At 49.7% G+C, this 20,242-nt stretch overlaps 1 protein-coding gene and 1 pseudogene across 1 annotated transcript in view; both read left to right on the forward strand.

The window, feature by feature from the left end:
- KCNB1 (potassium voltage-gated channel subfamily B member 1) overlaps positions 1–11,662 on the forward strand; it is a 128,040-nt gene extending 116,378 nt beyond the window's left edge. Inside the window, exon 3 of the mRNA XM_075528582.1 lies at positions 514–11,662. Within this exon, the coding sequence (XP_075384697.1) occupies positions 514–2,523 (2,010 nt within the window). The 3' untranslated portion in view covers positions 2,524–11,662. The remainder of the gene's footprint in view (positions 1–513) is intronic.
- A 956-nt stretch (positions 11,663–12,618) lies between these two features.
- On the forward strand, positions 12,619–12,708 carry LOC142423569 (U6 spliceosomal RNA; annotated as a pseudogene).
- The last annotated feature ends 7,534 nt before the right edge of the window (positions 12,709–20,242 follow it).

The raw sequence follows: 20,242 nt of genomic DNA on the forward strand, positions 1-20,242 counted from the left end.
TGAAGAAACGCTCTGGAAAGTTGGCGTGAGTCACCCAGGTTTTTACAATAACTGTGCACGGGATGGTTGATAAATTAAACCCCACTGGGAGATCCATTATGTCATGTCAACTTGAAGATACTTGAACATGTAGAGATGGAGTGTAGCATGATGGTGACTCCTTGTGGGCGTGGGGTTCTCATAAGGAGGATCCTGGGAACCTTCCCCATCTCTCTCTGCCTTCTCTTCCTGCTGGCTGGTCCTGGTTGCTGCCAGAGCCCTGGATGCAGCCCCTGCCATTGGATCCACACAGCTCTGCACCCCCCAGCTGGTGATCTTCCTGCACTCTGCATCATTGCATGAGTCTGAAGAGAGACTAGTATCGGACTTGTGAAATAGTATCGGACTTTGGGCTGGGATGTTTGCTTGCTATATAATGACTTCTTGATATAAAGCTCTCTCTTACACATGAAGAGTGTCACTGGGTTTCTCTAGTCAACCTGCCCTAACACATCCACTCTTTTCTCCTCACAGATCCTGGCCATCATTTCCATCATGTTCATCGTCCTCTCCACCATTGCCCTGTCACTCAACACACTTCCCGAGCTGCAGAGCCTCGATGAGTTCGGCCAAACCACAGACAACCCCCAGCTGGCCCACGTGGAGGCCGTGTGCATCGCGTGGTTCACCATGGAGTACCTGCTGCGGTTCCTCTCCTCGCCCAAGAAGTGGAAGTTCTTCAAGGGCCCGCTCAACGCCATTGACTTGTTGGCCATCTTGCCATACTACGTCACCATCTTCCTCACCGAGTCCAACAAAAGTGTGCTGCAGTTCCAGAACGTCCGCCGTGTGGTCCAGATCTTCCGCATCATGCGGATCCTTCGCATCCTCAAGCTCGCACGCCACTCCACGGGCCTTCAGTCGTTGGGTTTCACCCTGAGGAGGAGCTACAACGAGCTGGGCTTACTCATTCTCTTCCTTGCCATGGGTATCATGATTTTTTCCAGCCTGGTCTTTTTTGCTGAGAAGGATGAGGATGACACCAAATTCAAAAGCATCCCAGCCTCTTTCTGGTGGGCCACCATCACCATGACAACGGTTGGGTATGGAGATATCTACCCCAAGACTCTCCTGGGGAAAATCGTAGGGGGGCTCTGTTGCATCGCGGGGGTCCTTGTGATTGCTCTCCCCATTCCCATCATCGTCAATAACTTCTCTGAGTTCTACAAGGAGCAGAAGAGGCAGGAGAAAGCCATCAAGCGGAGGGAGGCTCTGGAGAGAGCCAAGAGGAATGGCAGCATCGTGTCCATGAACATGAAGGACGCTTTTGCCCGGAGCATTGAGATGATGGACATCGTAGTCGAGAAAAATGGTGAGAACATGGGTAAGAAGGACAAAGTGCAAGATAACCACTTGTCTCCCAACAAATGGAAGTGGACAAAGAGGACACTATCTGAAACCAGTTCAAGTAAGTCCTTCGAAGCCCAGGAGCAGGGGTCTCCTGAGAAAGCGAGATCGTCTTCTAGTCCCCAGCATCTGAATGTCCAACAGTTGGAAGACATGTACAATAAGATGGCCAAAACCCAATCTCAACCGATCCTCACTACCAAGGAGTCAGCAACCCAGAGTAAACCAAAGGAAGAACTTGAAATGGAAAGCATCCCCAGTCCCATCGCCCCTCTGCCCACGCGCACAGAAGGGGTGGTCGACATGCGAAGCTTGTCAAGCATCGATAGCTTCATTAGCTGTGCCACGGACTTCCCTGAGGCCACCAGGTTCTCCCACAGCCCTTTGGCCTCACTCCCCAGCAAGACGGGGGGTGGCCCGGCCCCGGAGATGGGCTGGCGGGGAACTCTAGGTGCCAGCGGAGGTAGGTTGATGGAGGCCAACCCCACCCCAGACGCTGGCCCCCACTCTGGTTTCTTCATCGAGAGCCCCAAGAGCTCCATGAAGGCCGGCAACCCCTTGAAGCTCCGAGCACTAAAAGTCAACTTCATGGAGGGTGCCCCCGGCCCGCTCCTCCCCATGCTGGGGATGTACCATGACCCTCTTAGGAACCGGGGGGGCGCTGCAGCGGCTGTTGCTGGACTGGAGTGCGCCGCTCTCTTGGACAGGCCCGTGCTGAGCCCAGAGTCCTCCATCTACACCACGGCAAGTGGCCGGACACCCCCCCGGTCCCCGGAGAAACAGCCAGCAATATCGTTCAACTTTGAGGCTGGAATCCACCAGTACATCGATGCAGACACAGATGACGAGGGTCAATTGCTCTACAGTGTGGACTCCAGCCCCCCTAAGAGTCTCCACGGGAGTGCCAGCCCCAAGTTCAATGTCGGGGCAAGGTCAGAGAAGAACCACTTTGAAAGCTCCCCCTTACTCACCTCTCCGAAGTTCTTAAGACAGAACTGTATTTACTCCACCGCAGCATTGACTGGAAAAGGCCCCGGGGAGCAGGAAAAGGGCAAACTTGAGAACCACATCTCCCCCGATGTCCGTGTGTTGCCGGGAGGAGGGGCCCAGGGCAGCACGCGGGATCCGAACATCTGAGTGAGCCCGCCATGGGGGAGAGACTCGTGGGCGAGGTCCAAAGAGGAGTGCTGTCTTGCTTTCCCGCGGCAGCTTGCTCGTGAACTCTGAAACAGAAAGATCCTGCACAGCAGAGATGCCAGAGAAGGCTCCCCAAGACCTTGAGAGCCAGGAGAAGTCCACCGGGATGAACTTGGCCAAGCCAGAAGCTCGAGCACTTCCTGTCACAACTCTACTGCCCTCTTTGGGAGGTGGCCAGAGCAGAACTCACAGCGGCCACCACCGCCACTACCACCATCCTAGACCTCGCCAACGCCCCCTGTCCTCCTTCCTGATTCTCCAGCCAGCCTATGAGGACAACATCTCCCTTCCTCCTGGGTCCTGCTGGAGAAGGATGCTGGGGAAAGTGGCTGGAGTAGAAAGATGGGCATTGGTGGGATTTAATCTTGAATGCTGCCCAGCCACCTCTGTGAGCACCTGGCACCACCTCCTGGATAGATCCCACTGTTAGGAAGCCACCGGGACTGCTTGTACCATCGGGAAAATCTCTGCGCCATAAGCCACGACCCAGCACAAAACCCTTACTCAAATGTCTCCCCGGAATGGCCCGCTCTGTAGCACCCGAGGCTTTTGTTTTGAGAGAGCGTCAGGGCTAACTGCACCCCTCTCTCCATCCGGATCGCCCCTCGGCACTCTGGGAGGAGCCCAGAAAAGCTGCCGCGGGGCCAGCAGTGTGGACGCTACGCATTGCTGGAGGGTTGAAGAAGGACCACCCTTTCTGTGCCCCACTAGGCTAGACCCAAACGTTATGCAAGTGTCTAATATGCAAAAGAAATCACCTATTCGGAGAGAGTCACAAAGGGGACAGCGGCGGCAAGCCTGACGCTGTTTCTGCTGTTGACGCTGCAAAGATGAAAGGAGAAGAAGTCACTACCATGAAACACCCTCGCCCCATCGAGAAGCCCGGTTCAGACTTTTGAATACCACCCGCTCCCCGCCACAGGGAGAGCATCTACTCTAAGAAATACTTTTTTTTTTTTAATTTCCTGTGGTATTCGAGCTTAAAAAAAAAAGTTAAAATAAAAAGCACTTTATGTTTTTCAAAACTAGGTTCTGCCAGGGACCGTGTCAACATCTTGCACTTGAAAATAAGCACTCTTTTCCCACGGGCCACTTGTTGCGACCGTCATTGGGTTGTTGCTACCTGCCTGCTCCCGGCCACGGTGGCGGGTGACATTGTGCTGTGGGGCCGTGGTCTGCCAGGTTGAAGTCTGTGGGCTACTCCTCTGCGCCTCAGAGCTCCCCCTTCCTGGCCAGGGGTCAGGAAGGGGGCTTGGCCCTTGGGTGGGACCCCTCACAGTCACATGTGTAGGAGACATGGACATCTCAAAGAAGGGCCCTGGGTGTCTCACTCTGTCCTCTGTCTTGTCCACCGGTATGTTCTCGGTGTCACTGTCTATGAACAGCTCGCTCTCCTGCAGCCAGCAGCACGGCAGTGCACACAAAAGCAATAAGTATGTGTGCGCATCGTGAGCGGGTCCGGCGCGTTTCTTGACGTCGGTCTTCCTGTCCTAGTGCGATGTCCTGGCATGGGCCTGCCTGATGTTAGCCCAATGGTGGTGTCGGGCATGTCTCGGTACCGTGACATTGTGTTGAGCCACTGGGTAGGACAGTGCCACAGTGTTGGCTCGTCTGTCAGTGAGGGGGAAGATGATGGGTCTGCCCCTTTCCTACGGTGGAGTGACGTTGCTCTCACAATCCAATGCTGACGGATGATGTTCCAAGTACAATATCCTAATCCAGGTCTACCTGCCTTCAAAACGGTGCCGGGCACGTGTCTGTCTATTGGAGCAAAGACAGGGCGTTGTTGTGTTTGTCCATAGCTGTGTGTCCTTGAGCTGCCTGTGATGGGGCAGCTCATGGATATGAAATTACAAGAGCATGGGATTTCTCCAGGCACTTTTGAAGCCCCCCTCGGATTGGTACAATAGGCTCGATCTACCTGTCGGTGCACAGATTTCAATGTGCTGTTCTGCCTCCCCTCGATACGTACAAGGCACAAGGTCGGTCCACCCGTTGCCAGTACAAGGGCCTGCGGTCATTCCACCACCTGAAAACAAACCCGTTTTGTCTGCTCTACACAGACCTGGTTGGCCTCTGTGGGCACCGCCAGCTCCTCCAAGGGGCTGTGTCCTCTGATGTGTCCGCTGCTGTGTTCCCAAGACAAAAGAGTCCTCCTCTATTGCAAGGCATCTTCCAAGCACTTTCAGCAAATGCACGGGGACTCCAGGGGCAGGGAGAGTTCGAGGTCGCCCAGTGCTAGTTGGCACATGGGAGAAGAGGCGGCGGCGCTTCCTGAGGCCTGGGGCCCACTGAAGAACCACCGTGAAATAGTGCTCCGCCGTGAAATAGTGCTCCGCCGGCCATCTTTTCACGTCTCCCTCTCTGTTTGCATCACCATCTACGTCCACCATCAGCACAAATGTGAAAATTCAGGGAAAACAAACAAATGCTTTTTTTGATAAAAGTACCTAAGTTGTGATTTCCGATTCAGATATTTTTAGAGCTGATGCTATATGTAAAAAAAAAAAAGATCAATAATAATAATAGTCGTAAGTAGTAATATAGTCTATTTTACATATCAGGAAAGTGAACATGTTTAAATATAGCCATATATCGTGAGAAGGAATTTACCACCCCTTCTTCAAACCAAGGCATTTCATAATTGCTGGTTAAAGTGTACAGATTGGAAAATGGTTTCTTTCTGTCTTTTCTTTGGACTTTTCCCCCTTTCTTTCCTTTTTAACTGAATATCAACTGGTGCGACTCTCCTTGTAACCAAAGGCCCTTTCTGTGTTGTGTGGTCATGTCGCGCCCCGCCCTTGTGTCCTCCTGTGCTGTCCGACCTTCAAGTGGCATTTGAAGGAGTCACTTTTGAAGGACGAATTCTGAAGTCACTAAGAAGTTACCTTTCCAGGCTCACTAGCCAGAGTCCTATAGAGTTCTTATAGAAACAGAATCGTTGAAGCTCAGCATATACTATGCTTAGGAAGCATTTGGGCTTTGTTCTCATGTTCTTTTCTCACCCCTACACCCCAGCTTTTACTCATGTGCATATACATCACGTGCTCGATTCAAAAGAGGGTCTTTTAGGTCTTCCCAGCCTCCACCCAACAAAAAGGAACATCGGCGTGCAGCTAACCCGGGCATGTGTCCGTGTATGTACACCCACTGGGGAATCAACTAAGATGTCTCCGCCAAGAAGCTGGATGTGACCACCGAGGGGTCTGGATGGAGATGAGGAAGACCATGTGTTCGAGGCATTCCGTGGATGGTCCGTTTCCCACTCCTGCCTGAACCAGCGGACACAGAAAAAACACATATACAAGTATATGTCAACCCAAAGAGATGAAGCTAGGGGCTGCAAGTGGGCAGATGCCTGGTTCTTTTTGAAGAGTTCAATGAAACTCAATCCAGAGCCTAGCCGACCTTGAGTTCCAACCCCCACCATTCTGTGTGGTCCAAACCACACAGCCACATCCGTGGCCAGCTGTGGGAAGGTAGGCAGACTTTGAAAGAGTCATCTTTTCATCTATGGGTAAAGGGAAACCACCAGACCTTGGTGCAGTGTCTTCCTTAAGGATTTAATCTTAAGCACACTTCATGGGGAAGATGGACAGAAAGTGAGGACCTTGGTTCCAGAGCAAGGAGGAGGAAGCATAAGAAAGAGAAACAACAAAATCCTGCCCGGCCATTTCCTTCCAACCCCGTCCCCATCCCCTACCCACACCACCACCACCACCCCAGCTTGCCCCAGAGAATGGCCGGCGATAACAAACTTGTTTTTTCAACCTGACTCCCAACTTCTCCTCGCCGTGTCTCAGTCACGGTCACCTCATCGCCACCCTTGCCCCTGCAAAGACCCCTATTTCTAAGGAGAAAAACACCACCATATTCTCTTCTGCAAAAACTGTGATGTATTGTTGATATTTGTAACCGTTGTATGTTTCTGTTTTGCCCCGGTTGTGGCTGGAGGGTCAAGTCTGTGCATAAGGGGATACTCAGTGTCCAGGTTTCATTAAAAGCAGGTCTGTTGCTCCAGTCCTCCTTTCTTCATTTCTCTGTCATTGACGCGTCTCAAGTAGCGTAACCCCAGGCTTCTCAGCCACAAGTCAACTGACTTTGGACATAATTGAGAAGCTGGCAAAAAATATCTAAGACGAGCTTCTTAGGGGAAGGAATTTTCACGTGACCACAGAATTGGCGAGGGAGGAACAGGGCATCCCTGTGTCCCCCAGCTGGACAGTGGAAAGCCCCCAGCCCTACGCTGAAGTTCAGTCATTGCCCTCTACTTCCATGACAGCATCCAAAAGCTTCCCTGCCACTCAGTCAGGGCCACCCTAAACCAGCCTTGGCCACACCCAGAAAGAGGAATTACCTCTGCATTTACTGTTGACATCGTCTGGCTCTAGAAATACGATGCACAACTATGTCCCAGGATGTCCACGCACCTCAGAGGAGTCTATTTTTCTGTTCAGATTTAAAGATATGTATATGTATATATGTATTTTTAGCAAAGTTCTAATAGGGCCACGGCATCTAACTTCTTTGGAATAACATCTTGTTGGTCATGAACATAGGAGCTACGTTTGTCTGGTCTCCTGCATTGTCTCCATTGCCATCTGGGCAGTTGTTTTTGTTTGTTTGTTTGCTTGTTTGTTTTCAGCTTTTGATTGTGGTTTTCTGGGACTAGAGAACGATTTAGGGGGCTGGCTTCCTCAGGCAACATTAGCAGGCACCAGACCAGGGATCTGAGGCTGATGTTCTCCTTTGATCTGTGGGGTTCTCCTGTCAATGGTCCTTTAGAACTCAGGGCGTAGGAGCAGGAGGGAGCCCAGATGGTGGCTGATGGCTCTAGGATCAGGGTGGGATGTGGGCTGGCTTCACTCATATGCCACCTGCTTTGGGCTCTAAAGGGACTCGGAACTAAAAAGTCTCATGCTGGCACATCTGACATCCAGAACCCACCCAAGTCCCCCTTGATTCCTGTTCCCGTGCCCAGTACCCCCCATTCCCATAATACCCATTGGACGGATCTGAAGGCCAGAGAATTTTCAGGTTCTTGCAAACTTTAAAAGGATATGCTGGGCTTCATTCAAGTCTTATCAACTTTGTCTCGGTTCCACATTTCAACCCATTTCTGGCAGATCCGCCCCAAACCAGTGACCTTTGCAGCCAAACTCCGAGAAAGTGTTTCTTCAGAATCTGCTCTGTCATCTCCCCTTCCCTTTCCAGCCTCCTGGCTCCGTAGAGTGCGAGATTTGTGGTCAGGGCAGAGGTATTTTTCCAGCTTCCACCACCCCAGGGAGTTACTGGACTGCCCTGATCACTAATCCCAGGAGGTGAGTACCAGACTCAGGCGGGCAAGGGACATCTCACAAAGCGGGCTTTCACCTCTCGATCCCATTCATTTCAATTGTCGTACCTGCCAGAGCAGCTGTCAACAGTGGGGCCCCAGACTCCAGTGCAAATCAGAGGGTCCCCCCAGACAGCAGGAAACCACCCCCTTGGCTAACTCCCAAGAGGAACTCATCCCAAATAGGAATTGATTATTCTGCACCCTGAGATTAACCAGTGTCCCCATTCCCCCAAATTCCTGTCCTCTGCGTTGAACTGGAGCCAAACAAAACAGGAGCGACTCTCCAACTGTTTGCACAAGAACCACGCAAACAAAAACTTGCCTCCCAGTGATTGTAGTTGTGTGCAGCGGAGTCGATTCCAACTCATCGCAGCCCAATAGGAGTAGAACTGCCCCGCCGGGCTTCCCACACGGTCCTCCTCATCGGATCGCACTGCCAGGTCTTTCCCTCGCCGGGCCCCTGCTGGCTTCACACGGCTGACCTTCTGGTTGGCAGCAGAATGTTTGCTTCTTCCCTGCACCATTTGGGTTCTTGGTGGCCTCTTAGTGGATTCCTAGCTTTGATGCCCAGAGAAATGAGTGCTGCTGTGGTGGTCTCCATTGAGACAGAGATGTACCGTCGAGGTTTCCTTCCACGGTCCCTGACACAGTCCTGGAGTCCCTCCTGAGTTTCCCCGAATGCCAGCAAAGGTGATCCAGCATCTTCACCTCCAACTCAAACGCTCCTCTCCTCCCTGTCAAGGTCCTGAAAGATACCCTACCAGGTGGTCAGGACGGGGTCAAAGGGAGCGGTTCACCTGGAAAAAGGAAGTGCCCAACCACCAGTAACTGCATGCACATGTCTGCCAGGCTCTCTTGCATCCAAGGGACGGAGCAGTTGACTTCAGTTCAAATGAAGTCCTGCTCGTAGGCTGGGGAATCCAACCACGGACCCACATGCCGAGAGAGTCCTGAGCTCTCTGCCTGTCCCGTCACCAGTGAGCTGATTCCAACTCACAGCAACACTACAAGTCCAAGGAGAATGGCCCAGAGGGTTCCCTGTGCAGGATCTTTACGAGAGCAGATCACCAGATCTTTCTCCCACAGAGCAGCTGGTGGAGCCAACCCATAGATCTCCGGGTTCACAAGCCGAGCACTTCAACACGGTACCACTAGGCTCCTTTCCTTTAGAACATGGCTTTAAAAGGAGGCCGGGTGGTGTTCAACTTGGTCACAGAGGGGCCCTGGCATTGCGTGGAAATTGGACTGAACAATCAAGGAAATTCACTTTGTTTCGTGTGTGTGTGTGTGTGTGTGTGATTTGAATATTCTAGGCTCAGGCTTCAGCCACTGAGCACAAGTAGCAGGAACTCTGCTTCCAGGATTCGCAGCTTTTGGATGGGGGGGGGGGGGGAGGCTGGAAAGGGAAGGTGGAAGCAGGCCCCGTTGCTACTTCCCTGTTCCCTGGATTGTGAAGTTTTAATGGTCCCATCGAGAAGCCTATCCAGCCAATCCCCAGTGGCTTGATAGGTGCCACATGAGGTTGGGACACATGCTTCCCTCCCCTGGGCCAGCTGAGCAGCAGTCCAGGAAGTTGACCATCACTGACCAACTGTCTTACGGTGCTTCAGCTCGTCCACCCAGCGCCTGTGCCCCCACAAGCAAGCCTGAGATTTTCCATACACGAAATGCAATTTTCCTTTACCAACTAGCGAGCTGCCAGCAAATAAACTGCCCAAGCCCTAGCTAAATAGCCCATTTCCAAAAGAGCTCTCTCTGCCCGGTGTATAAAACAGAAGCTGATGTCCAAGACCTTTGGATGCCCCACACACACGCCTGTTAAGTAAATCTAGAAGGTTCCAAAGAAGAACGGCAGCTGTGATGAAGTGTTACAGCAAAGCAAGATTGTGGCTGTCACCAAGCAGAACGCCCAGCTGCCCACACCCGTAGCCCTGTTTCCAGATGTACCCGAGTCAGCGACCTCCCAGGAGACCATCAGCTCACTTGGCATTTTAAGGCCCCTCCCCCAACTGGACTGGAAAAATAAATACATAGAACGGACGGTTGCGTTGAATCAGCTCCAGCTTCCTGGCGGCCCCCGTTTGTCTCAGTGCTGTGTTCTGCTGGACTTCCAGTGGCTGTTTTTTTGAAAGTGAATCTCCAGGCCTTTCTTCTGACGCACCTCTGGGTGGACTTCACCTGTTGGAGAGCAGCTGACGGTGTGAAGGATTTGCATCAACAGTGGGTCTGGAAGAGGTGGGAACTCACCCAACTCCAGGTGGTCTTAGACTTGGTCACGGTGGGAGAGGATGATCCATGTGCACCAAGAGACCGAATGGCCCCTCGTTCTCCAAACCCAAAATGAAATGAACCGTTTCCAAGGTGCCTCTGGAGGGCCTGGCCTGGAGGAACCGGCTGAGTTAGGACACAAACACCATGATAAAGAAATACAGGGCGCTCTCATTCCTGTTTCATGTGGATTCTCTGAAGGGCCATGCCTGCACCACGCTGCTCCCGCCTATGCAAAACAAGGTCTGGAAAGGAAGAGGAGGTCCCGGAGTACCAAGAGATGGGGACTTCTCTACTGCTTGCCTCCTGGCCCCCCCAATCTTCACCAGGATTTGGGGCTGAGAGAGCTTGGTGTCCTTGGTAACTGGGGACACAGGAGCATGAAGCCAAGACCAGGTGGCCCCTTGACTTTCCAGACCTATCCTGGCTTCAGCCCAAGGTCAGCACTCTGGAGACCCCATTTTCTGAATCAGGAACTCGGCATGATTCTCCAAGCCCATGCCCTTGCCACACCGTGGTCGCCCAACCTGTGTTGTTTTGCATGTGTGTGTGTGGTTGACTTCTGGTGAATGGATGGGTGAGTGAGAGTGTGAGGGAGTTAGCTCTTATCTGACTTGGAGTCATGCTAGCTAAGAAAGATCGAGGCCCACTCTTCTGCTGAAGCCCAAACTTCCCTACCATTGCCATCTCTTCTTTGGCTCAATCTGGGGCCATGAATGCATTCTAATTGAATGCTCATCTCCTCCAAGCTGATACAGGAGTTGCTACGGGGCAGCTCCAGTCTCCTTCCTACCTTGCTGTGTAGCCTTTCTCTGCCTCATGTTGTGGCTAAGCTCACACCCAGTGCATTGGTTTTTCCAATGGGCTAAGCCAAGGGCCCAGAGGAGGGGTTTCCCATGTTCTGGGGCTCTCGGGAGGCAGGAATGTGGCTCTTGTTCCCTGAGTGACGGGTGTCCAGTTGGATAAGCAAACCAGTCTGTCTTCCAGACTTTGGAACCTATGGTCTTCCTTTTCTCTGAACCTCCATGCCCCACCCCACCCCACCTCATGATAGCACGCATCTTGGTCCCATCAGCTAAGACCCTCTGTCTCTCCAAGGAGCCCGTGAGGTTGGGGCTTTTCTGCCAGCAAAGCCATTCCGATCACCCCACCCCATGGTGGAGGCCCAGCCAATCACATTAGCCATAAATGACCAACGTCCTTCGCCACCTTGTTCTCCTCGGTGTCGAGTGCCATGGGTCCTACTCATCTCGTCAGCTGTTGTCTCTTGTCCTTCCTGTAAAGGTGAAAATGAGCAACACACACACACACACGAGAAACCAACAACTAAACCCAATGTCTTTACATGCATGTGGTGAGATGAAACGATGATCCTTGTTTGCCCTCCAGCTGCTGTCCTGTCTTGTAAAATATGTCCAAATGTTTTAAGAATTTCCAAGCAAATGGTCCCTTCATGAAGTCTGCAGAGTTCAATAAAGAGGTATGGAGAAAACCAGCCTGGTGGAGTTTGTCTTCTGTTCCGGAGGCACGAGGAGGTGGCAGCGGTGGTGGGCGGTGGGGGATGGAAGAACTGAAAGCATGCAGGAGCTGGAGGAGGACGTGGGGCTTCAGGCAAGCCTGCCTCTTTCCCAAAGCCCCAGTTCTGTCCTTTGGCTTGGATGGCAACTGTTCCTGGTGTTTCTTGGCCTTGACACCCCTTTCCCCCCAAAATATCTCACAACAGAAGTGGTAAGTACAAATGCCTACAGGGGCCAGGCAGGAATCACAAATGAGTGAAGCGCTCGGGCTTAGAGGCGGAAGGGAGGGTTGCGGGTGTGGCAAAGAGAACACAGGCCTCATCTGAAAGGGTGGATTTTGTTTCCCATCACCAGTTGTCACCACATGGGAATATACGCTCAGCGATGCCAGATCTTCAGACTTTGTAAGACAAGTCAGAAACCAGATGTTTATTGATCAGCAACTAATCCCTTTTCTTCCTTTTTCTCAGTCTTCTACTGGCCACAGGAAGCATCTGGGAGCAGGCTGCCCTTTGGTGATCAAACACATTCATCCACAGGGCTTGTTGGTTTCTTAATTAGGTACCCACTGCTGCAGTACAAGTCGCTCCAGTTAGCAGTTTAAAACACGCAACCGTTACTTTTTAATAATTCATTTGTGATTTCTCTTGTTGTTGAAAATCAACAACATATATGCTGATTCGATAATTCTCTACATTGGTTACAGTCTTCAAATTGTAACAGCCTTCTCCTCCTCCTTTTCTGAGTCCTTCTGCCCCCCACATCTATCTATCCACTACCTTCTCAGCTTCCCACCGGACTGTGCAGGTTGCGGCGGTCAGGGTGAGAGAGCTCTCCAAAAGAACACAATGCTCAAGCTAGACAGTGTTTACTACTTGGGTTAAAAAAATTGTTTGGTTTAAAGCAGACCTCGTGCTCGCTTCGGCAGCACATATACTAAAACTGGAACAATACAGAGAAGATTAGGATGACACCCAGATTCGTGAAGTGTTCCATAAATAGATAGATAGATAGATAGATAGATAGATAGATAGATAGATAAAGAAGAAGACTTCAAGGTTGGGTATTAGTCCAGGTAGATTAGCGAAATAAGTCCAGAGCCACTCGTATGTGTAAGAGAGGACTTTATATCAAAGAGCAATTTTACATTAAGAAAACATCCCAGCCCAGTCCAGATCAAGTCCTTAAGTTTTGATAATACCCCATAGGTCAATACTAGTCCATAAATTCCTCTTTGGACTCACTAAATGCAGGAAGCTCACAGGTCAGTGGATGGAAAGTCTTGTGGATCCAGTAGCAGTGGACCTCTCAGCGCTGGCGTGGGTCTCCACATGGCTTCTCCAGCTCCAGGCTTCTGGCTGCATCAGTGTACTTCCATGTGGCTTGTCAGCAGGAAGAGGAAGCAGAGAGGGTGTGTGTCCCGCTTCCAGAGAGGAAGATAAGAGTTCCCAGAATCCTCAGGAGAAGGCCATGGCCACACAGAGGCACCATTGGCTATGACCTATTGCCAGGCTAGACTCCACCCCTTTGCCAGTTGACAGGAGATTATGTAATTGCCACAGGTTTTTTTTTTTGTTTTGTTTTGTTTTCAGGTTTAAAGGTTATCCCAGGACAATCATTTTCAAGCAGTCATCCAGTCTCAATAGCCCCAGAAAGTCTGGATTCCATAATTTGATCAAAATGTAAAAATCCTTCATTCAAATGTTAAGCAATGGTGATGGGGCACCATCCAGTCCCTGGTCTCCTGGAGGGAGTTAGCCATGCGTCTGAATTCTTCTTCCTTATCCTGACTCGCCTTCTTCCTCCACATCGGTTCCTAACCTTATTTGGCAGACTGTACCCTTTTCATTAAAAAAAATTACTCAGCACCCTTGGGACTACAGCCCACAATTCAGGATCAAGTGTGATTATCTGCTTTTGCTACACTCCCTGGGTCATTCCAGTGCCCCCCATGGGCTGGTATCACTCACTTTGGGAAACACTGCAACAAACGCCTCTTGTCTCATAGTTAGTGTGGGTCAAGAAATGAGTAGCATCCTAGCCAGATGGGTCTGGCTTGGGGTTGAAGTCAAAACAGCAGCTACAATCACCTGTAAGACTGGCTGGGCTGGAAGGGCCTAATATATTCCAAGATGTATTCCAAGATATCACAGGAGGTCTTAATTCCTTCATGGTTTTCAGGTGGAAGGTCTCCGTTCCTCTCCTCACAGCTGCTTAAAGAGTCATACAACCTGGCATCTGGGGTTCCCCCAGAGTGAGTGACCCCAGAGAGACCCCAAAGTAGCTACAATGCCTTATGTATTAGGCAAGATTCTCTAGAGAAAGAAAACCAGGGCACCTTATGATTATATGTATATAAGAAGATAGGTTTATACCATGAGAAGGAATATAACAGCTAATTGGTCCACACAGCAGTGCAGAGGGCTCAGCTCAACTCACTTCCACGGAACAGCTAATATACTGGAAGTCCTTCAACTCATGAGGGCTGCTGGGTCCAAGGTCAAGGAAGAAGACAGCAGAGTCCTCCCTGAAGCAAGGCCAGCAGAGTCTGCCCGCAGACAGGAGGGTGGATCAGCAACAGTCAGAAGCTCAGGAGCCTAGCAAAGCAAGCCCAGATGGGATATTGAACTCAAGCAATGCAAGGCGACAAGATCCACCAGCCTCAAGCTCTAGCAATGTACTCACCAGCAGTGTGGTGAAGCAGGTCTCCAAGGAGCCTCAAGCTCTAGCAACACGATCCATGAATTGGCTTGACCCATAGGTAGTGTAGCTCACAGGTTGAGGCAGAGAACTAGCTAAAATAGCAGCACACTGGTCCAATTGCCAGGGGGGGGGAGGGCGGGCCTTTCAGAGCCATTTATCTCTTTGCCCTCCAATCGAACTAGACTTGATTAATCCCACATGTTCCTATTGGCCCGGCTGGCATAATAAACCTAACTGTCATACCTTCTACCACTGCTGCCACCATATTCTGTTTGTAGGCAGCAAGCCATGAAGTCTTGGCCATGCTTTCAGGTGTACACCCATCAAAACCACCACATTCCAAAACCTGTGTGACGGGAAGAGCTACTCCCAGACCTTGAAATTGCATGGGTAAGTAAGATTCCAATTTAGTTTCGAGAAAATCAATATAAGCCTGGCAGCATTTTATTTTCCCAACAGAAAGTGTTGGAAAAATAGCTATGGTGGATTACCACCATTAACGTGTCACATAAATGACAGATACTTTAAAACGCCTTCAAAAATTTTTAAATCTATGTATACAAGATATAGATATAAGGATTATCGACAACCTCAGAATGAAAGACTATGCTAAACAAACAAAGCATTATTTATGTTTTTTAATAGATCAGGATTTCTCAGCTTTGGTGCTATTGATATTTTGGGGTGGATGGTACTTTATTGTAAGATGTTTAGCAGTATCCCTGGTCCTGAACCAGTAAATATCAGTAGCCACCCCTTTCCTTTTTGACTATTATAAATATCTCCAGTCATTGCCAAAGTCTCTGGAGGTAAAATCACACCCACCCCCTGTGGGAATCAGAAGAAGAGGGTCCAACTCCAAAAATCCAGCGGCGTGGGGAACTCCCGTCACGTCCCTGGAGTCCAGCCTCCCGCGCAGCCGCAGAGACGATTATTGATGGCGTTCCGGCGTATCCTCCCAGCAACCCTCTCTGCAGAGGCATACCCGCCCAGGCGCACATCTCGTTTGTTCTGATTTGTTTCCTCCAGACGAGTAGAGAGCTGCGCTAGACGCTGCTCTGCGCCTTCGTTTCTTGTCTGGCTGGCTCGAGAATCGCTCTGCGCTGCAGCTGCACAGAGCTCGCTGGTTGCTTAGTCAGCCTGTGGCAGGTGTTCCTGTGCACAGACAGTAATTGCTCGTCTCCTGCTCCTGAGCATTCAGGTTGCTTTCAAACTTCTGCTCCCCCCAACAGTGCTGCGTGAATGGCCCGCCAGCAGTTCCAGAGGCTGCTTTCCAAGCAGATTTGGAGTCTGCACGTCTCACCGCTCGGCTGCCACAGCTACAGGCCATACCGCTGCCTAATGGCTGCAGCAGCGCCCAGCCCGGCCTGCCTTCTCCCACCCCGGGTCCCTCCAAGGCTCTCCTCCACACGGGGCAGAGAGACCCTGTCAAACTGTCAGTCTGATCATGTCGCTTCATCTTCGAATCCTTCCAGAAACACTCTTGGAAGTGTTTTTTCGTGCATGTCTGGGGGAAAAAACACAACTCAGAGTCCTTGGTATGAGCCCCGAGGGCCTCCAAGCACTGGTCTCTGTCTATCTCTCTTTGCTCTCTCCCAGCATGCACTGCTCCAGTGTCCCTGGCCTCCACCCTGTCCCTCGAGCATGACAGTCAAGGACCCATCTAATGCTTCTCTCCTCCATCGGTCACCCCTCCCACCCTTTTTTTGGCCCCCCTGCCCTCTGCTTATGGCTCCTCTGTTCTCACTCCTGTGCAGACGCCCTGGCCACTTGTTGATTTTCCAAACACCAAACAAACTCCTACCCTGAGACCTTTGCTCCGGCCCTTCCCACTACACATGAGTCGCTGGCCCCTGGACAATGCAAGGAATTCCATGGAGCCCTTCTCAGATAATTGTGGGGTTTTCTTTCTTTCTTTCTTTTCTCTTGGTGAAACTGCGCACAAGAACGCATATACCGTGGTCTCAGCTATCTAGCATTGCTGGAACCAAAGACCACAGGGGGGTGGCTTTAACAAACAGAAACTTATTTTCTCGAAGCTCGGAGGCTAGAAGCCCAAATGCAGGGTCCCAGGTTTAGAGAGAGGCTTTCACTCTGTTGACGCTGCAGGACAGTCTTTCTAATACTGTCTCGTTAAAAGTACAACATAGCCTAGTCCCAAATTATAACCACAAGTGCTCGGGTTAAGATGTACAATACATTTTGGGGGGACACTATTTGATCCATAGCACCCCTGTTTGACAATGTTTACATACTTCACATTCCTCTTCTCTGTCCCTAGTCCTTCACTGCCGTAAAAGTTCACTCTGCCCCTGGAACGTCTCACTTACATTGTGGACTCACTCTTGCCCATTTGGTCTCATCAAAGTAATTCACAGAAGCACACAAAGTCCCAGGCGAACATTCTCAATTAGATGGGCTACGTTGTTTAGTTGAAAGATGGCTTCACGGAATTAGTTCAAGGCTTAAACGTTGTGGATTCCTCACAAAAGCAACAGTAAGAAAACCCATATACAAAAAGAGGAACCAAGGTGAACACTACTCCCCAAAAAAGTGTATCAAAATGACAGCAATAAATCCAGACACATCATTAATCACACTGAGTGTAAACGGATTCAATATACCAGCCCAGAGTCAAAAGGTGGCAGAATGGAATCTTTAAAATGACCCATCAATATGTTGCCTACGAGAGACACCTGAGACACAAAGACAAAAGGTCCAAATCAAAGGGTGGGAAAGAATATCTCAAGTCAATAGTATCCAGGAGTAGCAATAGTCATTTTGAATAAGACAGACTTTCAGTAAAATTCATCCTAGGAACAGAGAAGGGCATTGTATAATGATCAAAGGGTCAGTCTATTGCAGAAGGCTGTGAATGACGCTGGAAGCCCAAACTCCAATGGCAACATCCCCACTTGGAATAACCCTCTGGGAACCCCCTGCGACCACTGGCCATGGTTGGGAATATCCTTGTAGTGTAGACGGAGTGCTTGGAAAGGGGCTTATCCACAGGCAGTTACATTCCAATGCAACACCTTATCATTTGTTCTCCCTTTTGACTCATCATAAATTGGTTCCAGGTTTTCACTATTTTCTGCTTTCTTTTCTTTTAATCATTTTATTGGGGGCTCATACAACTCTTATCACAATCCAAACATACAACCATTGTGTCAAGCACATTTGTACATTCATTGCTCTCATCATTCTCAGAATATTTGCTCTCCACTTAAGCCTCTGCTTTCTTTTCAATTGAGGTTTTTCTTTGTTTTATTTTGTTATTGTTGTTAGGGTTTTTGGTTTGAGATTTTGTATGTTTTTCTTTATATGGAATCCAGGATAGGTAAATCTATAGAGTCAGTAACTGGATTAATAGTGTCTTAGAATTAGGTTGGGGGGAAATCCTCCAAAATTCACTGTCATTGAGTCAATATCAACTCACAGTGATCCTACAGGACAGGGTAGAACTGCCCTGAAATTTCCCGACACTGCGACTGTTTACAGGAGTAAAATGCCCACTCCTTCTCCCAAGTGAAGGAAAATAAGGAGCTAATAATGAGTACAAGAATGAAGAAAATGTTCCTTGATATGATTGAATGGTTGAAGTATTGAGTTATATGATATGTAAATTATTTGTCAATAAAGCTGCTGGGAAAAAATGAAGAAAATGTTCTAAAATTGATTGTGATGATTATTGTGCAAATCTTTTTAATATGTTTAAACCATCGAACTCTGATATGTGCATGACATATCAAATTATGAATTTTAATTTTTAAACCATAGATACATAAAATAAGTAAATAGGATCTGCTAAAGCAGAAAAATAAATAAGGAAATAAAGGGTCAGTTTGCCGAGGAAACAATAATATTTATGCACCAATGATGGAGCTCCATAAAACATTAAACAAACTCTTCACTGAATCCAGAAGAGACACAGACAGTTCTACAATAATCCTAAGAAATGTTAGCACAGCATTCTCAATGGTGGATGGAACTAAGATATGAGGAACTAGAGAATGCAATTAACCAGCTCAACCTCATAGCCACGAGTCTACAACAAACACAGCACCCAGCAGCAGCACAGTACACTACATGGATCCTTTTCCACAGCAGACCACATTCTAGGCCACAAAGTAAGTCTCAATACAGTCAAAAATGTCAGCATGCTACAAAGCAGTTCCAGACCACCAGCCCCTCCGTGGGAGAAAGAGGAGGCTTTCTACTCCTGCCAAGACTTCGAGTCTCAGAAACCCACAGGACAGTTCTGTTCTGCCCTGTAGAGTCACGATGACTCAAGATCTACTCGATGGCAACGAGTTTGAGTTTTGAACAAAAAGGAAGTTGTGGAAGTTGAAGAATGGGTTTGGGGGGATTTCAAGCTGCCGCTCAGAAATGAGGCTTTGGGGTCTGGCTAGCCCACAGTCAGGCTGTGTGACCCAGGGCACGTTCTTGCTCCTCGGTGGGGATTTTACAGAGTCTCTGATCTGTAAATGGGGCTGATAAAAGCACCTTCTTCAATGGGCTACTAGGCGGCTTTAATGAAACTGTTTCGCCCAAGCCTTGGCATAAAGTAAGAGGGTAATGACAGCTCTCATTGTCGTTGCCATCATCATTGTTGCCTCTGCAGCCTGGGACCTAGATCTCTCTCTTTATGAGGAGCTGTTTTCCAGGCAGAAGTACTCACAATATCAGAGATCATTGAGGGAAGGAAAATCATACTGGTTCCACTTACTGAGCACTTCTGTGATCCTTCACCCCCACCCCAGCAGCAGGGTCAAGTGCCTCACGTGCATTTCTTGATTCATTCTTAGTTAAAAACCCCAAGAAATGTCCTTTTACAGACGAGAGAACTGGATTGGTTAGCTACTGCTGTGTATCACGTTGCCCCAACACAGCGTAAAATAACCAACACTGATGATCTCACACTGTGACTCGGGAAGTTGAAGGGCCTGGCTGGGTGCTTCTGGCACAGAACCTCCCACGAGGGTACCATCAAGACATCAGCTAGGGCTGCAGTCATCTGAAGGTCTGATTGGGCGGGATGGGAGCTTGCGGATCCATTTCCAGGATCCGCACTCAATGGTTGGCAAGTTGATTCTGGCTTGTTGGCAGCAGCCCTCGTTTCTCCATCACAGGACTCATTCGTGGGCTTGCTTGAGCATCCTCGCATGGATTCCCCTAGAGCAAGTGGTCCAAGAGAAAGGCAGGACCACAAAATCCAACCAGGGAAGCCACACTCCGTGGCTTCCACAATAACCCACTTGGTCACATGGGTCAGCCCTATTCATGGAGGAAGGGAACATACACGGAGTGGGAATCAGGAGGTAAGCATCATTGGGGCCCATCTTGGAGACTGGCCACCTCAGGCACAGAGATTCAGAGAAGTTTAGTCATTTATCAAAGGGCACACAGCAGGTGAATGACAGGCCCAGGATTTAAACCCAGAGTAACTGACACCAACACTACGTGTGAGCCCTCTGCACCACCACTTTGACCCTGGCTCCAGGTAAGGTGGTGACCACTGGGCAATGGTCAGGAGGCTTGGGTTGGACTCACAATTCTGACAATAATTCACCATACCACCTCAGTTAAGACACTGTCCCTTTCTCTGGGCGTCAGTTTCCCCCGCTGTTAAGCAGGAGTAATGCTAATTACCGCCTGATTGTTGAAAAAGGAGCCCTGGTGGCCTAGCGATTACAAGTTGGGCTGTTACGTTCCAGGTCATCGGTTGAAAACCACTAGCCACTCTGAGGCAGAAAGAAGAGACTTTCTACTCCAGTAAAGAGTTCCAGTCTTGGACACCCACAGGGAACGTTCCACTCTCCCTCTCAGGTCT

The sequence above is a fragment of the Tenrec ecaudatus genome, chromosome 12 (genome assembly GCF_050624435.1).
Source record: "Tenrec ecaudatus isolate mTenEca1 chromosome 12, mTenEca1.hap1, whole genome shotgun sequence".
In the NCBI taxonomy this organism is placed as follows: Eukaryota; Metazoa; Chordata; class Mammalia; order Afrosoricida; family Tenrecidae; genus Tenrec; species Tenrec ecaudatus.